The 18,951-nt window shown below is 41.9% G+C and overlaps 1 protein-coding gene across 2 annotated transcripts in view; it reads left to right on the top strand.

Moving 5' to 3' along the window:
- The window catches only part of iqch (IQ motif containing H), a 148,116-nt gene that overhangs the window by 80,254 nt on the left and 48,911 nt on the right, over nt 1-18,951 (top strand). For both annotated transcript variants that reach the window (XM_078530083.1, XM_078530082.1), the window contains one exon: nt 18,543-18,663. In XM_078530083.1, coding sequence (XP_078386209.1) covers nt 18,543-18,663 — 121 coding nt within the window. The remainder of the gene's footprint in view (nt 1-18,542; nt 18,664-18,951) is intronic.

Raw genomic sequence — 18,951 nt, 5'->3', positions numbered from 1 at the left:
TTTCCACATCGTGGCTATAGGGCCAGGTAGGCCCTGGTTTGTGGAAGTAATTAAGCAAGTAATTAAGAAGGCTAATGGAATGCTCTCCTTTCTTACGAGAGAGATTGAACATAAAAGTAAGGATGTTATGCTTCAGTTATACAGGGCATTGGTGAGAACGCACCTCGAATACTGTGTGCAGTTTTGGTCTCCTTATTTAAGGAAGGATGTAAATGGAGGTGGTTCAAAGGAGGTTTACTAGATTGATACAAAAACAAAAATAAAAATACCTGGAAAAACTCAGTAGGTCTGACAGCATCTGTGGAGAGGAACACAGTTAACGTTTTGAGTCCGTATGACTCTTCAACAGAACCAAGGAAAAATAGAAGAGAGGTGAAATATAAGCTGGTTTAAGGGGGGATGGGACAAGTAGAGCTGGATAGAGGGCCAGTGATAGATGGAGATTGCCAAAAGATGTCATAGACATAAGGACAAAGAGGTGACGACAGTGGTGATATTAGCTAAGAAATGTGCTAATAGGTGACATTAAGGGTAGAAAGCAGGACGAGCAAGGTACAGATAGCCCTAGTGGGGGCCGGGGTGGGGGGGAAGGGATCAAAATAGGCTAAAAGGTAGAGATAAAACACTGGATGGAAATACATTTAAAAATAATGGAAATAGGTGAGAAAAGAAAAATCTATATAAATTATTGGAAAAAAAGGGGGATCGGAAAGTGGGTGGGGATGGAGGAGAGAGTTCATGATCTAAAATTGTTGAACTCAATATTCAGTCCGGAAGGCTGTAAAGTGCCAAGATGGAAGATGAGGTGCTGTTCCTCCAGTTTGCGTTGAGCTTCACTGGAACATTGCAGCAGGCCAAGGATGGACATGTGGGCATGAGAGCAGGGTGGAGTGTTGAAATGGCAAGTGACAGGGAGGTCTGGGACATGCTTGCGGACAGACCGCAAAGCGGTCACCCAGTCTACGTTTGGTCTCTCCAATGTAGCGGAAACTGCATTGGGAGCAGCGAATGCAGTAGACTAAATTGAGGGAAGTACAAGTGAAATGCTGCTTCACTTGAAAGGAGTGTTTGGGCCCTTGGACGGTGAGGAGAGGGGAAGTAAAGGGGCAGGTGTTGCACCTTCTGCGTTAGCATGGAAAGGTGCCGTGGGAGGGGGTTGATGTGTAGGGGGTGATGGAGGAGTGGACCAGGGTGTCCCGGAGGGAACGATCCCTGTGGAATGCTGCCAGGGGAGGTGAAGGGAAGATGCGTTTGGTGATGGCATCATGCTGGAGTTGGTGGAAATGGCGGAGGATGATCCTTTGAATGCGGAGGCTGGTGGGGTGATAAGTGAGGACAAGGGGGACCCTATCACGGTTCTGGGAGGGAGAGGAAGGTGTGAGGGCGGATGCGCGGGAGATGGGCCGGACACGGTTGAGGGCCCTGTCAACCACCGTGGGTGGAAAACCTCGGTTAAGGAAGAAGGCAGACATGTCAGGGGAACTGTTTTTGAAAGTGGCATCATCAGAACAGATGCGACGGAGGCGAAGGAACTGAGAGAATGGGATGGAGTCCTTACAGGAAGCGGGGTGTGAGGAGCTGTAGTCAAGGTAGCTGTGGGAGCCGGTAGGCTTGTAATGAATATTAGTGGACAGTCTATCACCAGAAATTGAGACAGAGAGGTCAAAGAAGGGAAGGGAAGTATCAGAGATGGACCATGTGAAAATGATTGATGTGAAAATTACTAGATTGAAACCTGGAATGAGTGGGTTGTCTTATGAGGAAAGATTGGACAGACTGGAGTTTAGAAGAATGAGGGGTGATTTGATTGAAGTATACAAGATCCAGAACAGCCTTGACAATGTGGACGTTGAAAGGGTTTTTCCTCTTGTGGGTGAGTCCAGAACTAGGGGACACTGTTTTAAAATTAGGGGTCTCCATTTTAGGACCGAGATGAGGAGAAATTTTTTCTCTGAGGGTTGTGCGACTTTGGAATTCTCTGCCTCAGAAAATGGTAGAGGTGGGGTCATTGAATATTTTTATGGCAGAGATAGGTAGATTATAATTTTTTTACAAATATATTTTTCTTTTCCCTCCTATTTTTAAATTTATTTCGATCTATTGTTTCATCTCCACCTTTCAGCCCATTTCGATCCCTTCCCCCCACCCCCGCTAGGGCCATCTGCCACTTGCTCGTCCTGCTTTCTACCCTTAATGTCCCCATTTGCACATCCTTTAGATAATATCACCACCATCAACACCCCTTTGTCCTTTTGTCTATAACATCTTTGGTAGTCTCTTCTTGGCCTCCACCTATCACTGGTCCCCTACCGAGCTCTACCTGTCCCAACCACCCCCCTCTACCAGCTTATATTTCATCTCATTTCTATATGTCTTAGTTCTGATGAAGGATCATATGGTCTCGAAACGTCAACTGTATCCCTCTCTGCAGATGCTGTCAGACCTGCTGAGTTTTTCCAGCTATTTTTGTTTTTGTTCTAGATAGATTCTTGTTAGGCTAGGGAATCAAAGGTTATTGGGTTAGATGGGAATTTGGAAATTGAAACACAAGATCAGCCATGATCTTATTGAATGGCACAGCAGGCTTGAGGGGCCAAATGGTCTACTCCTGTTCCTATTTCTTATGTTCTTATGATATGGATTCATGTTGGGAAGGATGCAAATAAGATGGGTCTTCTGGAGCGAATGAAGATCCTTGCACCACTTTATTCTCATCAGGTTCCCTAATCTTTCATCTTCCCACTATCCCTTCCACCTCCTGCTCCCATCATTACCCCCACCTCTTCTTTGAACTAACCCACCTAACCCCTGTATACTACCCTTCCCCTTGCTCTACTGTCACCCTATCTGCTACACATCTTTCCTCCACCAAGTATTTATCCAATTTCCCTTTGAAAACACATCTGGAGTACTGTGTACAATATTGGTCTCCTTATTTAAAGACGGATGTAAATATGTTGGAAGCATTTCAGAAAGGCTAACTAAACTAATACTTGGGTTGGGTTGTCTTATGAGGAAAGGTTGGACAGGCTAGGCTTGTATCTGCTGGAATTTAGAAGAGTAAGAGGTGACTTGATTGAAACATATAAGATCCTGAGGGGTCTTGACAAGGTGAAATTGGAGAAGATGTTTCTTCTTATGGGAGAATCTAGTACTAGGGGCCACTGTTTAAAAATAAGGGGTCATCCATTTAGGACAGTGATTAGGAGAAATGTTCTGTCCAAGTGTAGTGTGTCTTTGGAACTCTTTTCCTCAAAGGTGGCGGAAGCAGAGTCTTTGAATATTTTTAAGGCAGAAGTAGATAGATTCTTGATAAGTAAGGAGCTGAAAGGTTATTGGGCGTAGGTGGGAATGTGGAGTTGAGATTACAGTCAGATCAGCCATGGTCTTATTGAATGACAGAGCACACTTGAAGAGCCTAGTAGCCTGCTCCTGCTCCTAATTTGTATGTTTGTATGTACCCAGCTCTCTCAGAATTCAACCATCTGCACACATCCGATTTCTGAACACATGGAACGCTAAATGCTACTTCCAAATACTTGATATAAAATAGCCACCCAGCAACTTGCAATCTAAGGTTATTTTTGTCTTTCTGTATATGCCCCACATGATTCAAATTAAAATTCCCTAGCAAAAATGTTCTCCACAACAAAAGTACCTGCAAAACTGTTTGCTATTCCTGAACACTGGGAATAATAATGAGAACTTCAGATCTCTATCTACAATATATTATAATATAATATCTAATTTCATATTATGCCTGCTTCCTGCATGTGTCTGACTTACTTCCATAACATTGTCCACCTCAAACTTTATTGGATAACATCCCTATTAACATAAAACAATGCATCATCTGACTTGAGCAATGTCACAAGAGGTTATAAAAATAGTCCACTCAATTGCTCACTACTGACGAGCTTTCCGTTGTCATGAAAATATAATAATTTTCATAATATTATTGTAATTTATTGTAAAGGTAGGTTAATCGTGGGGTTTGGATTAGTTTCTCTATGTGTAGGTGTGCGTGTGTAGGTTTTAATTGAATTACAGGCAGCTGGTCTGGGTGCTTTAATGTATCAGAAGGGAAACTAGGTTTCAGATGCTAAATACGTAAACATGGCTGAAGTTTTAGAATGCGAGGCGTGAAGAACATTTGCATTTTTAGACAAACCAGAGTAGTGATTTTCAAAGAGGTGGTAAGGTGTTACACCTAGCCAGCGGAGGCTAAGCCAAAAAGTGTGTTTATTTTTCCCAAAGATTATTGATAATAAGAGTGCTATGAAAGATTTATATTATGGAAAAAGTAAAGTTGCAAAGACATATTGGGATGATGGGATTTACATTAAAAAGGGAGAAACCTGTATAAAGGAGGTGAGGTTATGTATAAGAAGTAGGCATTCTAAGATCTAACAGGTGTGGAAAGCCTCCAACCTCTATGTATCTAGCTTTTCCAGGGACCGAAGCTGAGAGAATTCATCTTAAATATCACTATCCAGGGTATCGTGTGCTTTACCTGGGACTGTTGAAATCTATGTTGTTTTATTGTTGCTTTAACGGAGATGTAACTGGGAGCTGGATTAATTCAGGCATTTAGGAGTTACCATAGTAGTAATTTGTAGACCTATGTATGTGCTTAAAATCATTTATTTTATTAATAAATGTTTAATTTAGTTTTGTAAAAAAAACCTCTCAGACTGAGTAGACTTATTACGACTGAATTCAAAGCACGCATCTTGAAATAAAAATACAAATTGCAAAAACAGTTGTGGCAGCTGTTTCAAGTTCCCCTCTGGGATTTGAGCAGCTCAGCATTTACCATCCACTGTGTCATAACACATAACTAATTTTACTGTGCCGCTTCATTCCAATTAAAATTCTCCAGGATACAAATTATTTAAACACATTTTTGACTACTTATTCATTGAGACATGAGAAATACATTATATACTCTATTAAACTATACACAATATAATTCTACAACCTTGATACTGCCAGAGACCACCAGACAATAGACAATACTGGAGAATCAAAGACAAATTACAAGAAGATAACCATAAAAATATTTTATTTTTTCCGGAAGCAATGTCGCCGGACATAGACTGACATGGATATAATGTTGATAGATGAAGAAGAAGGGGTGCAACAAATAAATTGGGAGATGAAGGAAGGATTCCCTTTCAGTTTGAATTCATTCGGGTCAAATATAGTTGTAATGTGAGACTCCCTAAGCAATTTATGCGGTTTTCTTAAATCTTCATATTTTATTTTAAAATGATATATTTAAAAGCCAACAAATGAAACCTGATTTCTAATTAATAGTTTGACTGAAATTGGTTAAATTATGTTACCTACTAAACTATACTAAAACCGAAGGTAAACCTAACACAGCAAATACCTCATGAAGATTTTATGAACATCATTGAAAATATTGATGCTGAATAGAACATAAAATCTGGAATGTTGCTCTTCATTTCAGTACATGTTTCAATGTAGATATTGGGAGCAAATCTGCTTTCCTAGTGAGAAGCTCCCTTGCAAGGTGGATTAGTTGGAGAATCGAGGGTATAGGCTTGTTGCCCTAAATCTGACTCTCACTCCTTCCTAGGAGTGCAGAATGATAGAATTGCCCCAACTGTCTATGCACTTTGCAACATATTGAAGAGGAAATGTGTTTGTTCCTGTAAAGTTAATTTTGAGCAAGACTGTAGTAAAATCTTTCTTGCTCACTCTGTCTTTCGCACATGTATTTTTGTTCATTTTTTGTCTCTAGTTGCGAACCTCATTTTCTTCTGCAATTTATTCCTTCGCCACTTACTGCACACCTCAAAACAAAATATCTGTCAGAGAATGTCTTTCATGGGAATATTCGGATACCTTAACAATCACATGATAGGTAGCTGTGTTTGTATCTAAAATGCAACTGTAATTCATCAGCACATTTGAAGACATAAGAGAAATATTCAAGCCAAGGAGGCAGTTTAGACTAGCTGATCCCTAGTGTCAAGAAATTGAGTTATGAGGAAGACTGGAGAAACTAGGGCACTTTAGCCTTAAAATTGAGAAGGGACTTATAGAAGTATGTATGAAGCCAAATAGTTTAAGTAAGCACTACTTCAAGATCCATGAGCTAAACTGGGATGAGTGCCCTCCCTCACCTGTATCTACCGTGAACACCTTTTCTCCTATATATTGTAGCACTGGTAACATTAGCTAGAGAAACATTTCCACCACTCTTCCATCTTCCTAAGGTTTCTGGTTTTCACTTATTCTCATTCAGTTACAGTGGGTGGATGTTATAGCATATGGAGAAAGTTATTCAACATACATTAGTATGGGGATGGTTTTCTGCAACTCCTCCCATTTACATTGTGGCTCCAGTTTGAGATCACTAATGAAACCTGAAATAGCCACTCCTACATAACCTTGCAACAATGCAAAAGCAAAATACTGCAAGTGCTGGAAATCTGAAATAAACACAGAAAATGCTGGAAATATTCAAAAGGTCTGGCAGCATTTGTGGAGAGAGAAGCAGAGTTAACATTTCAGGTCTGTGAACTTGTTAACTGTTTGTCTCCACAGATGCTGCCAGTCCTGCTCAGTATTTCCGACATTTTGTATTTCCTTGTACCTATGCAGTTATTTTCAAGTCACGCTTGCTTTTTTTTAAGGATAAGGTGTTTTCTCTTTGTGCGAAAGCATAAACGCCCAGCTGCAGGAATTGTGGCAGGTGGGAGTATTTAATTTGGCAGGAAACAAAAAATCTGCTTCCTGACGGCGGGATAAACTGTTGGAATTTTGTTCTAACATACGAACAAAGTGTAGGAGTAGGCCATTTGGCCCCTAGAGCCTGCTCAGCCCTAAGATCATGGCTGATTTGACAGTAACCTCAAATCTGCATCCCACCTACCCCCGATAACCTATTACCCCCTTGCTTACCAAGAATCTATCCACCTCTGCCTTAAAAATATTCAGACTCTGCTTCCAGCGCCTTTTCAGGAAGAGAGTTCCAAAGACTCACGACCCTCTAAGAGAAAAAATTTCGCCTCATCTCCATCTTAAATGGGCCACCCCTTATTTTTAAAGAGTGACCCAACGTTAAAGGCGTGTTGAGCTTCCCGACGAGCAATGTTGGGAACCCCATTTGCATGCATTAGCATCTCGTGCATGTTTTTAAAAGGCCACTTTGCCGGAATTAAGCTCCCCCTCCAAATTAAGTTCCCAGTCAGTGAGAATTTAGAACTTTCAGTTTTATGAGTATATAAGTGGCGTGTACCTGCTGAGCTTCACCTCTTCCATGACTTTGAGATCCGTAGATGTTGCTTTCTCCTTCTTGAGGACCTCATATAACTTCACTCATATTGAGTTAGCAAAGGCTGTGCCAAGGATGGACAAGGGCAGGGATGAAGGGAGGGAAGGAAGTGGATGCCTCCAAGATGGAGGATAGCCAACTCGCAACTCCAAACTTCCATCATCCCAGGCGAATAGTTATGGCTGACAAGAGATCATGTAGTTAGTCTTTCCATGCTGCCAAGGCAGTGATCTCTATAGAGGTTTGAGGGTAGTGGAGACAATTGGAAAAATGCCCACTTGAGGCTCCTTGCACATGTCTGCCATCACCCTGCTGAAAGAGCAATGTATCCATATGCATTCATGTGTGAACAGGAGGAACACCCATATCTGGTCCTCCAGGATGTTCTTTACCTGGAAGGGATGGGGTGTGGATGCCGAGTCTGGATGGAGGCCGAGCGAAGGGCTTAGCACTCGCCTGCTGGCTTTGAGATGGAGGGAAACCTTAAAGGACATTCTCACTTAATGTATCACTACAATTCATTCACACATCCACTGAGGCATTGATGATGAAAGCAACCCTGCCTTGGTAATGGCTCTCATCCAGATGAGGAGAAGGAGGGCCCATTACAGGTTGGCACAGGGCCAGGAGGAGCAAGGGCCTGAGCAGCAAGAGGCAGCGGGGACTTTATAAAGTTAAGAGGCTGACCAACATGGAACACTGCAACAGTGATCATTGTCCCGAACGTGGGTGGATCACAGGTGGTGCTCTTATCTAGAGATGAGTGACAGGCAATGTCGGAGGTGCCCTTGTATGTCCCGGGGTGTGGTTGCTCACATCTGCCAACTTGTTCAGTACAAGCTGCAGCCACAAGGACTCTGTAGGAGTATTGCAGAGCTCCTGGCCTGCAATGAGTGAATGTCTATCCGGCGCCATCAGACAATGGAGGGGTGGGCGACTTCCTGCCCGGTCCCACCACAAGACTTGCCGAGCTCCTCACGGATGCATAATTAATGAGCTGAAAAGTGGAAGATAGTGCTTGATCACCCGCCCAGCAGGAATCACACCGGCTTTCCCGCCCACCACTGGACTTAGTCTTCAGAATGGAAAATTTCGCCCCAGTTCTTTAAAAATGTGCTTAAGGTTTGGCTACAATGCTGCATAAAGGAAACATTTTCTCTCGTTGGGGGAAAGGAGACAGCAGTACAAGATGAAGTTTGCTGGAGTATATGGACAGGCAAAGAATGGATCCCATCTATAGGCAGAACAGAATGTCACCTCTACATTCACACTGCTAACAGTAGGGAGAGGTACCACTTTTGAGCTGATCGGATGTGAGAGGCACTAACATTGCCACCTTTACAATAGCACAATGTCACTCAAGTCAAAACTGCCTACAGGTACAGCCAAGTAACAGAAATGCAGCAATAATCGGACACACGGTTCTCTCTACTATGCTACACTACATTGAGCCAGCAGGAGGCATGTCTGCTGCACAGTAAGAAAGCCAGTGTCAGTTTCCCTTCAGTTTTAACCCCCCCCCCCCCCCAACCCCCTCCCCCTTATCCCCCCAGGTCTCTCTCTGCCTCCACAGGGTGCCCCACCAAGCAGCCAAGCTGAGAGCTGATAAAACTGATCATCTGTTTCCCTGGTGAATTCAATTATCAGACAAGCCCCTGAGGCTCCAACCTACAATAATGTGAAATGAGCGTCTTAACTGCTACACCACCAGATTAAAAAAAACACATTCTCCTTCCTAAATTTTTTTACACACCTGTAGACCATGCAGGTACATCATTGGGCCTTCTGACTATCATGGTGACAAATTCTGACTATTAGCATTGATACCATAATGCAAGTAGAATGCTGAAATGATATGACAGAATATGCCTGACCTCATTTGTTGTATATTACACCTCCTGAATCGATTTTTGTTTTTAACAATTATGAGAGTTCAGAGTATCTGATTATTTTATTAAAATAAAAGATATTTTATGCTTTAATTTTAAAAAGAATGCCTGCATCTTCAGATGTGTAATCAGGTCTGATCTTGTAAGTTTGTCCTATAAAATATCATCAGGCAACCACTTCAATATGGTGAAGCAATAGGGGTCCTTCCCTGCAGGGTGGAATGTTCTAAAATATGCCGTATTAAGAAAGAAACAGTAAAAAAAAAAATAAATGAATCTTCCTCCATATCTATGTCTAAACGTTTTAAAGCATAAGCTGGTAAGAGCTGCTGCAGATGATAGCATTTGCTAGCATAGTGCGCCTTTCATAGCATAACGGGAATACCGTAGTAAGGAAGCATATTGTAAAACCGCATGTAATGATTCCCGTAAATATCCACATTGAGCAGGAATGACAGAATTGTTGCAGACTGTCATGAAATAGTAAGAAAAATGTAAAGGGGATGCTCCAGGGTAACCTTTTAGAAGTTGGCTAGACAATGTTTAATTTTACCAAATTGGTTTTTGTCAACCCTATAAACAGCGATTACCAGTTTCGTTGGTAGGTCACACCCGAAAGATTACCCTTTCTCTTTCGGATGATAGCCAATGTGTTGTGCATTTCCAACATTTTCTGTATTCTTGTTGCATTTCACATAAATATATAACTGTTGCATCTACTATATTTTAACCTGCCCAGAGTATAGAAAAACGCTCATTTATCTAGCGTTTTATCACTTCCCTCAGCACCAATTTAAAGGATTCCACATATCATTGATTACTTTGAAGTACAATGACTGTTGTTATGTAGTCAAGTACAATAGTAGTTTTATCCACAGGAAGATGCCACAGTCAGCAAAAAGCTTGCAAAAATAAATTAGGTGCAACTGTTCAGAAGGTGCAATGTGAAACATAAGAAGACCTTGTGGTCTTGGGCCATTATGACAGAAAAACGCGGTTTATCTGAATGAGTGGCACGTTTTGTTGGATGAGGAACAAAGTGGGATATTTCCCCTTCCCCTGCTCCCTTGAATTGTTCTTTAGTTCATCTGGGTTGCAATGGTGAAGGAAAATCAGATGGAAGATTCATTCTCGGGCTGTTCTTCTGCTCCTCCTACTACCTGACTTTGAGTACTAATGGCAAAGGCTTGTGATCGAGTCACCCATTAGCTGTTTTGACTGCAGTCAATGTCTGTCCCAGGGAGACTAAAACACACTGGATGACACAAGTTGTGAAAAAATATAAATATTTTGGGAGTATTTCTAGCTGACTAGTTTGAGAATTCACTTTTGTTTTCCTGCCATTATTATTGTGTGGCCCAGTGTAAGTGTAATTTTCATCTGGCAATGCATTGTAATGTGAGGCAAGTTATGCTGCTTTCTGTAATACAAGGAACTGCACAGCCTGAATTGATTCTATATCCCATCAAGCATTACCTGAAGCTCCAGGAATTTAATGTAACGTTTTGCTGCGGTACCCCACTGCTCTTTCTTTCTGTGCACTGTTTCATTGCAGTATTTTACTATTTAAATAAGAGTTTTGTATAAACTAATTACTTTCTAAACCAGTTCTTCTGAGTCATGCTATCCGAGTACCTTTTTTATATTCCAAATCTGAACATCTCACAGCCTGGAAGCATTTGCACTTTATTCAGCTGTTGACCTTTGGCAATTTATATAGGACTGTTGTGCTAAACTTTAAAATGTAATTGTTATCACATTGGTGGTGATAAGTATTTCATGAATTAAACACATCACATACTGTGAATGATGCCAAAGCTATTGGGAAGACAGAGGAACAGGCCGGGTGGGGGGGCTAAAATTGTGCTGTGATTATCTGGAGAATGTGGAAAGTGTAAGCATTTATAAGACTATTGGATAAATACACTTGCAAATGAAAGCCCCAAAATTTTCCAGTCCTTATGGAATAAAAGAACCTCATTCTAGAACAAGACCAGCAACTTGCATTTACATAGCACCTTTAACATAGTGAAACATCCCAAGGTGCTTCACAGAACCATTATCAAAGAAAATTTGACACCGAGTCACACTAAGAGACATTAGGGCAGGTGACAAAAAGCTTGGTCAAAGAGGTAGGTTTTAAGGAGTGTCTGAAAGGAGGAGAGGAATAGAGAGAGGCCGAGAGGCTGCAGTGTAAAGTACAGAAGTAACAAAAGAAGTGTGGCAATGAAAAGTAACACAAGATTCTTTGATGACAAAGAAAGAAGGTGAGGAAAACATGTGTTCAATCTAAACCTGATAGAGTTTACAGTACAAAATAATTGGAATGTGTGGCCAGAAAACGGAAAAAGTAGTTTTGTAATGTATGCTGTGAAAATGATCTGACGCTTTTTTTAATTTAATTTTGTCTTATATCACAGTGACAGGTTTATTAGAGCGCTGTGTAGGAAACATTCAAGGTTTTTGAGTATGATGGTGCCTAATTAATTGCACCTCATAAACCTGTTAACATGAGAAACGTAGATGACAGTTTGTGCTGTTTGATAGGCACCGAACTTTAAAAGATCTTTTTTAACAAAAAGCCACCATGCAGGCTCCACTAGTAAAGTCTGAGCCACAGAGCCCAAAAGGTTCCAGATTTAATTTCTAGTCTGCATTGAGTTAGCTGACCTCAGTCAGGGTAACAGTGTGTTCTGCAGCACCAGGTTAGGGAGGAATAAGATTTGGCCAGCCCTGTTCACTCGCTGGCAACTGCTGCTGAAAAGTACAAACGTACAAATTTTGGGTGAGGAATAGGAGCTTCATGGCTGGTTTCTATTGACACTCCCCAATGTCACTGATGAAGAACAGCCAGTTTGGGGACAGATACCAGAAGACAGTGGGTGCCCATGGAACCTTATCTAGCAAGGAGGCAAGGAAATTGGTACAAAAAACATTGTATTTTTTAATAGAAAACTGCATCCAGATACTTTTTTTTTACCCTGTTTCTAAACTACATGTTTATACTTTAATTATTGAGTATAATTGGTCTCAGCTTGACAAAGGGTAATTAATCCGAAGAAAAGAAAGAAGTGGACCCCATGTGGTATTTAAGAAAAGAAAATGTAGCTGAACCGAAGAGAGTACAAGACAGTACAGCGTCTGGGTCCTGTGCCAGGCATTTAAAGCTGTTATTTTCTGCTTATGTGTTCCAGCATAACATATGCGCCCCTATTATGTTATAAAAAAAAGGCTCTTCAGTTTTAAACAGACCTAAGCCTTTCTGAGGAACTGGGGTTGAAGTCTGGATAATGAGCGATGCAGCCTCTCAAGGAAGAGTGAGCAGATAATACCATGTGGACACAGAGTCTGTATGCAGCTCTCAATTCCACTTAATGCATGCTGAAGCCACATCGAATTGCATTTCACATAAGTGTGATGGGTCATTAGATATAAGAGGAAATTGTCTCAGATGGGTTCAATAGATGCAACAAATATTTTACAAAACATTTTCCATTAACAGTGAAAGGCAAAAAATGAAGCATTTGTATAGTAATATGCTAACATACAGAGATCCCTTTTACAAGGAGATTGTGCAATACTTTTTCTGTGCTTCTAATACTGCAATTATTGTTAGTTGAGCTTTTTTCGATTTAAAAAATATAGTTTTTTGCATTGTGGATAGTGAACAACACCCTCATGGAATTAGTCTAAAAGGGCAAACTAATTGGGGAGAAGGGATTCAAGTAGCATATTAAATCAAAAAAGCAGTGTGGCCAGTATATTACTGTTTTGAATTCACTAAGAAGCATCTGCATTTATTTAGTCTCTTTCATGTTTGCATGAAGAATTTTTTTAAGAAGAGCACTGACTGTGCTGTACGCAAATGTGACAACCACCCACCAGAAATATCCCACATGAGGTGAATGGCCATGTAGACTTGGATTTGCGTGGAATGTTAGCTACAACACCAGAAGTCCTTGCTCCTGCAATAGTGCACCCGAGTCGCTGGACTAGAGAGACAGGGTGTCAGTGTAATATCTTACCCATCAAACAATGCAACATTCCTTCAGTATTGCACTACAATGTTAGCCTGGGTTATACGCTCAGGCCCTAGTGTAAATGCACAACTTTCTAATCCAGAGGTGAAAACATTGCCAAACTGACAGTAATTTTGATAATTAAAGTTCTGTTTTAACCATTGCAATGCCGCGTTTGCACAGCCATGGCCCCTTTCCAAGGCTGCACAGAGTCTTGGTCAGACACAGTCTGAGCACTGTGATCAGTTTTGGGCATTGTGCCTCAGAAAAAATATTAGTCTTGGAGGGACTACAGTGTATCACCAGGATAAGTGGATATGATGAATAAACGTAGCTTATTCACTTGAGTTTAGAAGGCTGAGAAGAGATCAAATCGAGATCTTTAAATGTTAAACACATCAGATAGGGGCATAAACTTAACATTAGAAATAGGCCATTTAAGGGCGAAATCAGGAAGCATTGTGCCCTTATACCCCCATGGAAATCTGGAACTGTCTACCCGGAAAGTTTGTGGATGCAGGGTCAATTGAAATTTTCAAGACCGAGATTAATGGATTTTGCTAGGTAAGGATATCAGGGGATATGGAGGAAAGCCAGCTAAATGGAGTGGAGGTGCAGATCAGCCATGAACTAACAGTGGTGCAACAGGCCCAAGGGGCTGAATAGCTTACTCCTGTTCCTATGTTCCTAAAAAGTACTTGTATTTATATAGTGCTACGACAACTGACCTCCACCAGACTCATGATAGGGTAGGTAGAGAGAAAATATTTCCTTTGGTGTGGAGAGTCCAGAACAAGAGGACATAACCTTAAAATTAGAGCCAGGCCATTCAGGAGTGATGTCAGAAAGCGCTTCCTCACACAAAAGGGAGTAGAAATCAGAAACTCTCTCCCCAAGAAACAGTTGAGGCTGGGGGTCAATTGAAAATTTCAAAGCTGCGATTGATAGCTTTTTATTTGGCATTATTATTAAGGGTTACAGAACCAAGATGGATAGATGACATTAAAGTACAGATCAGCCAGGATCTAATTGAATGGTGCAGCCGGCTCAAAGGGCTGAGGGACCCCACACCCCGCCCCCCACCACTTCCTGTTCCAAGGTAGGGCATAATTGGCTTCACATGAAGTGATTATGTTACAGCATGAATAATCTGGAGGCCTAGACTAACAGTTCAGAGAATGTAAATTCTCTCATTGTCCAGGATACTTGGGTCACTTGCTTTCTGTGAAACATATCTCAGCAATAGTCAGCATCTAAGGAGAAGAAGGAATAAAATTGAATGAAAAGGATTTCAGTCTGGTCAGAGATCCAAGTAGGTAAACCTATGTCATTTATGCATTGTGTATTTTTTTTAAATTCTGAGAATTTAAAAGAAGTAAAACATTAAAGGTCTCATTTAGTTTGTATTAAACTGGATCAGTACTGGGGCAGCATGCCATAATTTCAGTTGCTGATAACTTAAAATGGTCATTTTAAATTACAGAATAGAAATTACTATCACCACTATTCTAGTACAAATGCGTGAAGTGTGCATACTAAATTGCTCTTGGCACTACCCTAACTTACTTTCTAACATTATAAACGACTGTGGGGGAAAGATTCTGCAACACTTGCAGTGTCTGTGACAGAAACACCATTTTTGAGCTGCACTAATGATAGGCAATGAGGCTTGGGTGCTCCTGCCTACCTGCAGACCCTGGCTATGTCACATTGTGCACTGTGGGACAGGAGTCACTGTACTTGGTTTGCATACAGCATGAGGACAGGATTATATAATTACTCAGGCTTTCTGCACTAACCATTCCAGAATAAATTTAAAATGCAATAATTAATACATTCTTACAGTATGAGGGTTAGTAAGGTTTAAATAAATTTATATATATATGGCATTCAGTTTAATACCTTATTTAATAAGTTGAAAGTTCTGCTAACAGCTAAATTTGCACAGAGCCAAACTTTCACGGGATCTTTGGGATAATTAGGATGATGTATTTAAATTAAAGATCATTTAAGTTGCAACACAGAATAGTAACTTTTGTTTCTTATTCATTCATGGCACCACTGGCTAGGTCAGCATTTATTGCCCATCCCTAATCCCAGTGGGGGATGGAGGTGTAGAGGGATTGGACGTCCATGGCAAAGAGGAGGCGGTTGGGGCCAGGGAACTGGAAATTGTTGATATGATGTAGGGTGTCAGAGGAATCACAGATGTAGGTGGGAAGAGACTGGACAAGGGGAGAGAGAATGGAGTCAAGACAGCAAGAAATGAGTTCCGTGGGGCAGGAACAGGCTGACACGATCGGTCTGCCGGGACAGTCCTATTTGTGGATTTTGGGTAGGAGGTAGAAGCGGGCCATCCAAGGTTGGGAGACTATGAGGTTGGAAGCTGTGGAAGGAAGATCTCCAGAGGAGTTGAGGTCAGTGACAGTCCTAGAAACAATGGCTTGATGTTCAGTGGTGGGGTCATGGTCCAGGGGGAGGTAGGAGGAAGTGTCTGCGAGTTGACGCTCAGCCTCTGCGAGGTAGAGGTCAGTGCGCCAGACAACAACAGCACCACCCTTGTCAGCAGGTTTGATAACAATGTCAGGGTTGGACCTGAGAGAACGGAGTGCAGCAAGTTCAGAGAGAGACAGGTTAGAGTGGGTGAGAGGAGCAGAGAAATTGAGACAACTGATGTCATGCCGACAGTTCTCAATGAAAAGATCAAGAGCAGATAAGAATCCAGAGGGAGGAGTCCAGGTGGACGGAGAATATTGGAGGCGGGTAAAAGGATTTGTTGAACGGGGAGAGGACTCCTGCCCAAAGAAGTGAGCACGGAGACACATCTGTTCTGATGATGCCACTTTCAAAAACAGTTCCCCTGACATGTCTTCCTTCTTCTTTAACCGAGGTTTTCCACCCACGGTGGTTGACAGGGCCCTCAACCGTGTCTGGCCCATCTCCCGCGCATCCGCCCTCACACCTTCCTTTCCCTCCCAGAACCATGATAGGGTCCCCCCCTTGTCCTCACTTATAACCCCACCAGCCTCTGCATTCAAAGGATCATCTTCCGCCATTTCCGCCAACCCCCACCTCCCCTCCCCCCCCCCCCGGCAGCATTCCCCAGGGATCGTTCCCTCCGGGACACCCTAGTCCACTCCTCCATCACCTCCTACACCTCAACCCCCTCCCACGGCACCTTCCCATGAAACCGCAGAAGGTGTAACACCTGCCCCTTTACTTCCCCCCTCCTCACCGTCCAAGGGTCCAAACTTCCTTTCAAGTGAAGCAGCATTTCACTTGCACTTCCCTCAATTTAGTCTACTGCATTCGCTGCTTCCAATACGGTTTCCTCTACATTGGAGAGACCAAACGCAGACTGGGTGACCGCTTTGCGGAACACCTTCGGTCTGTCCACAAGCTTGACCCTGACCTCCCTGTCACTTGCCATTTCAACACACCACCCTGCTCTCATGCCTACATGTCCATCCTTGGCCTGCTGCATTGTTCCAGTGAAGCTCAACGCAAACTGGAGGAACAGCACCTCATCTTCCGACTAGGCACTTTACAGCCTTCCGGACTGTATATTGAGTTCAACAACTTTAGATCATGAACTCTCTCCTCCATCCCCACTCCCTTTCCGATCCCCCTTATTCCAATAATTTATATATATTTTTCTTTTCCCACCTATTTCCATTATTTTTAAATGTATTTCCATCCATTGTTTTATCTCTACCTTTTAGCTTATTTCGATCCCTTCCCCCCACCCCAGCCCCCACTAGGGCTATCTGTACTTTGCTCGTCCTGCTTTCTACCCTTAATGTCACCATTAGCACATTTCTTAGCTAATATCACCACCGTCAACACCTCTTTGTCCTTTTGTCTAAGACCTCTTTTGGCAATCTCCACCTATCACTGGCCCTCTATCCAGCTCTACCTGTCCCACCCCCCCCTTAAACCAGCTTATATTTCACCTCTTTTCTATTTTTCCTTGGTTCTGTTGAAGAGTCATATGGACTCGAAACGTTAACTGTGTTCCTCTCCGCAGATGCTGCCAGACCTACTGAGTTTGTCCAGGTATTTTTATTTTTGTTTTGGATTTCCAGCATCCGCAGTTTTTTGCTTTTGTGTTGAGTGTATAGTGCAGGATCAGACCATTCAGCCCAAATGGTCTATGCTGCTTTTTATGCTCCACGCAAGCCTCCTCACAACCTCTTCTAACCCTGTCATTTTATCTTTCTATTCCTTTCTCCCTCATGTTTTTACTTGGCTTCCCCTTTAATGCATCGATGCAATTACAGAAATAAGGAGGGGCAATGCCATGAAATATTTTAATTGTTATGCGTATAGCAGCCAATCCAGGAAGGTGTGATAGGTGAGTGGATTTGGTACAGGATAGGATGCATCAGCCTTTGTACACAGCAAGATCCCACAAACAGCAATGGGAGTAATGACCAGTGAGACTGTTTTTTTATGACAGTCCAAGGAAGCATCTTGGCCAAGATCCTGGGACAGCTCCCTCTTCTTCGAACATTTCAGTGGAATCTTTTAATGTTTATTCACCATTGGAACTGTTAGATGGTTTAACACCTCGTCAAAATGCTGCCATGTCCAGCACTCCCTCAGCACGAAAATTGAGCATCAGCTTAGATGATGAGCTCAAATTCCTTGTATGAATGAATGTTAAATTGCTTCCTTTGCCACATCATACACTCAGCAGGTGCAACCAACAGAAAACAGCAGGCCATGTCTGTAATAATAAATTACAAAAAAAAAATCCAAACAGCAGGACACAATTAAAAGCCAGTATTAGTTTTCCTGAAGATGCAGTGCTAAATTAACTACATGGTGTGGTACTGACCAGAATATGCCAGAATCTGTACTTGATTTAACTAATCTCGGTTATAGCAGTAATTACAGATGCAGCAATTAGATGCAACAACCTTTGGCTAGGGATGGGGAAATTGGCTATGATTCCTGCTCATGATTATTGTCCATTGATCCCTGTTGGAAGTATGGACATGCAAACATCAAGTAAATTCAGTATCAGTATCTGCTCTGGTGGCCTCATGTCGAAAGCCTCACATATGAAAATTTGCACGTGATATCAGAGAATTTCCTGTATGTAGATGGAGCCAAGCATGTCCTTTAAAAGTGAAAGACATAGAAACGGGGGAATGGGGAAATCCAGTATGAAAGTACAAAGTGATATCAGCAATAGCAAATAGTTGGCTGCCATCTTTGCATGTGTGGTTGACATGACTGTTAATCTTCCAGTTTCCATTTTAAATTACATTCACTATATGTTTAACCTCTGCTAATGTTTGTGTTTAACATGTTATGCAGGAACCTGCTGAGCTGACGATATCAAGGGAGTTGCCTGGAATTTTGGCAGAGCATGCACAGCCAGCTAATAAGAAAATATTCCCAACATGGGAAAAGTTCTTACAAATGTTCCTCTGTCAAGGTATAAATTTTCCTCGTGATAACATGTTTGTCATACTACAGGAAATCCCTGCTTTGTTTTCAGATCAAATTGTTGCTTTGAATTTCTTAAAGAAAGAACATGAATTTTATATAGTGCTTTTCATATCCTCAATGTTTTCCAAAGTGCTTCACAGCTGATGCGTTAGTTTTGAATTATAGTCACTGTTGTAATGTATGCAAACATGATAGCCAGTTTGCACACATCAAACTCCGCAAACAGCATTGAGGTAAAAGACCAACTAGCCAGTTTTGGGAGTGTTGGTTAAGA

Source organism: Cetorhinus maximus, chromosome 26, assembly GCF_964194155.1.
Source record: "Cetorhinus maximus chromosome 26, sCetMax3.hap1.1, whole genome shotgun sequence".
Lineage (NCBI taxonomy): Eukaryota > Metazoa > Chordata > Chondrichthyes > Lamniformes > Cetorhinidae > Cetorhinus > Cetorhinus maximus.
Note: the sequence above shows the minus strand (reverse complement) of the source record. Positions and strands in the feature narration are given on the sequence as shown.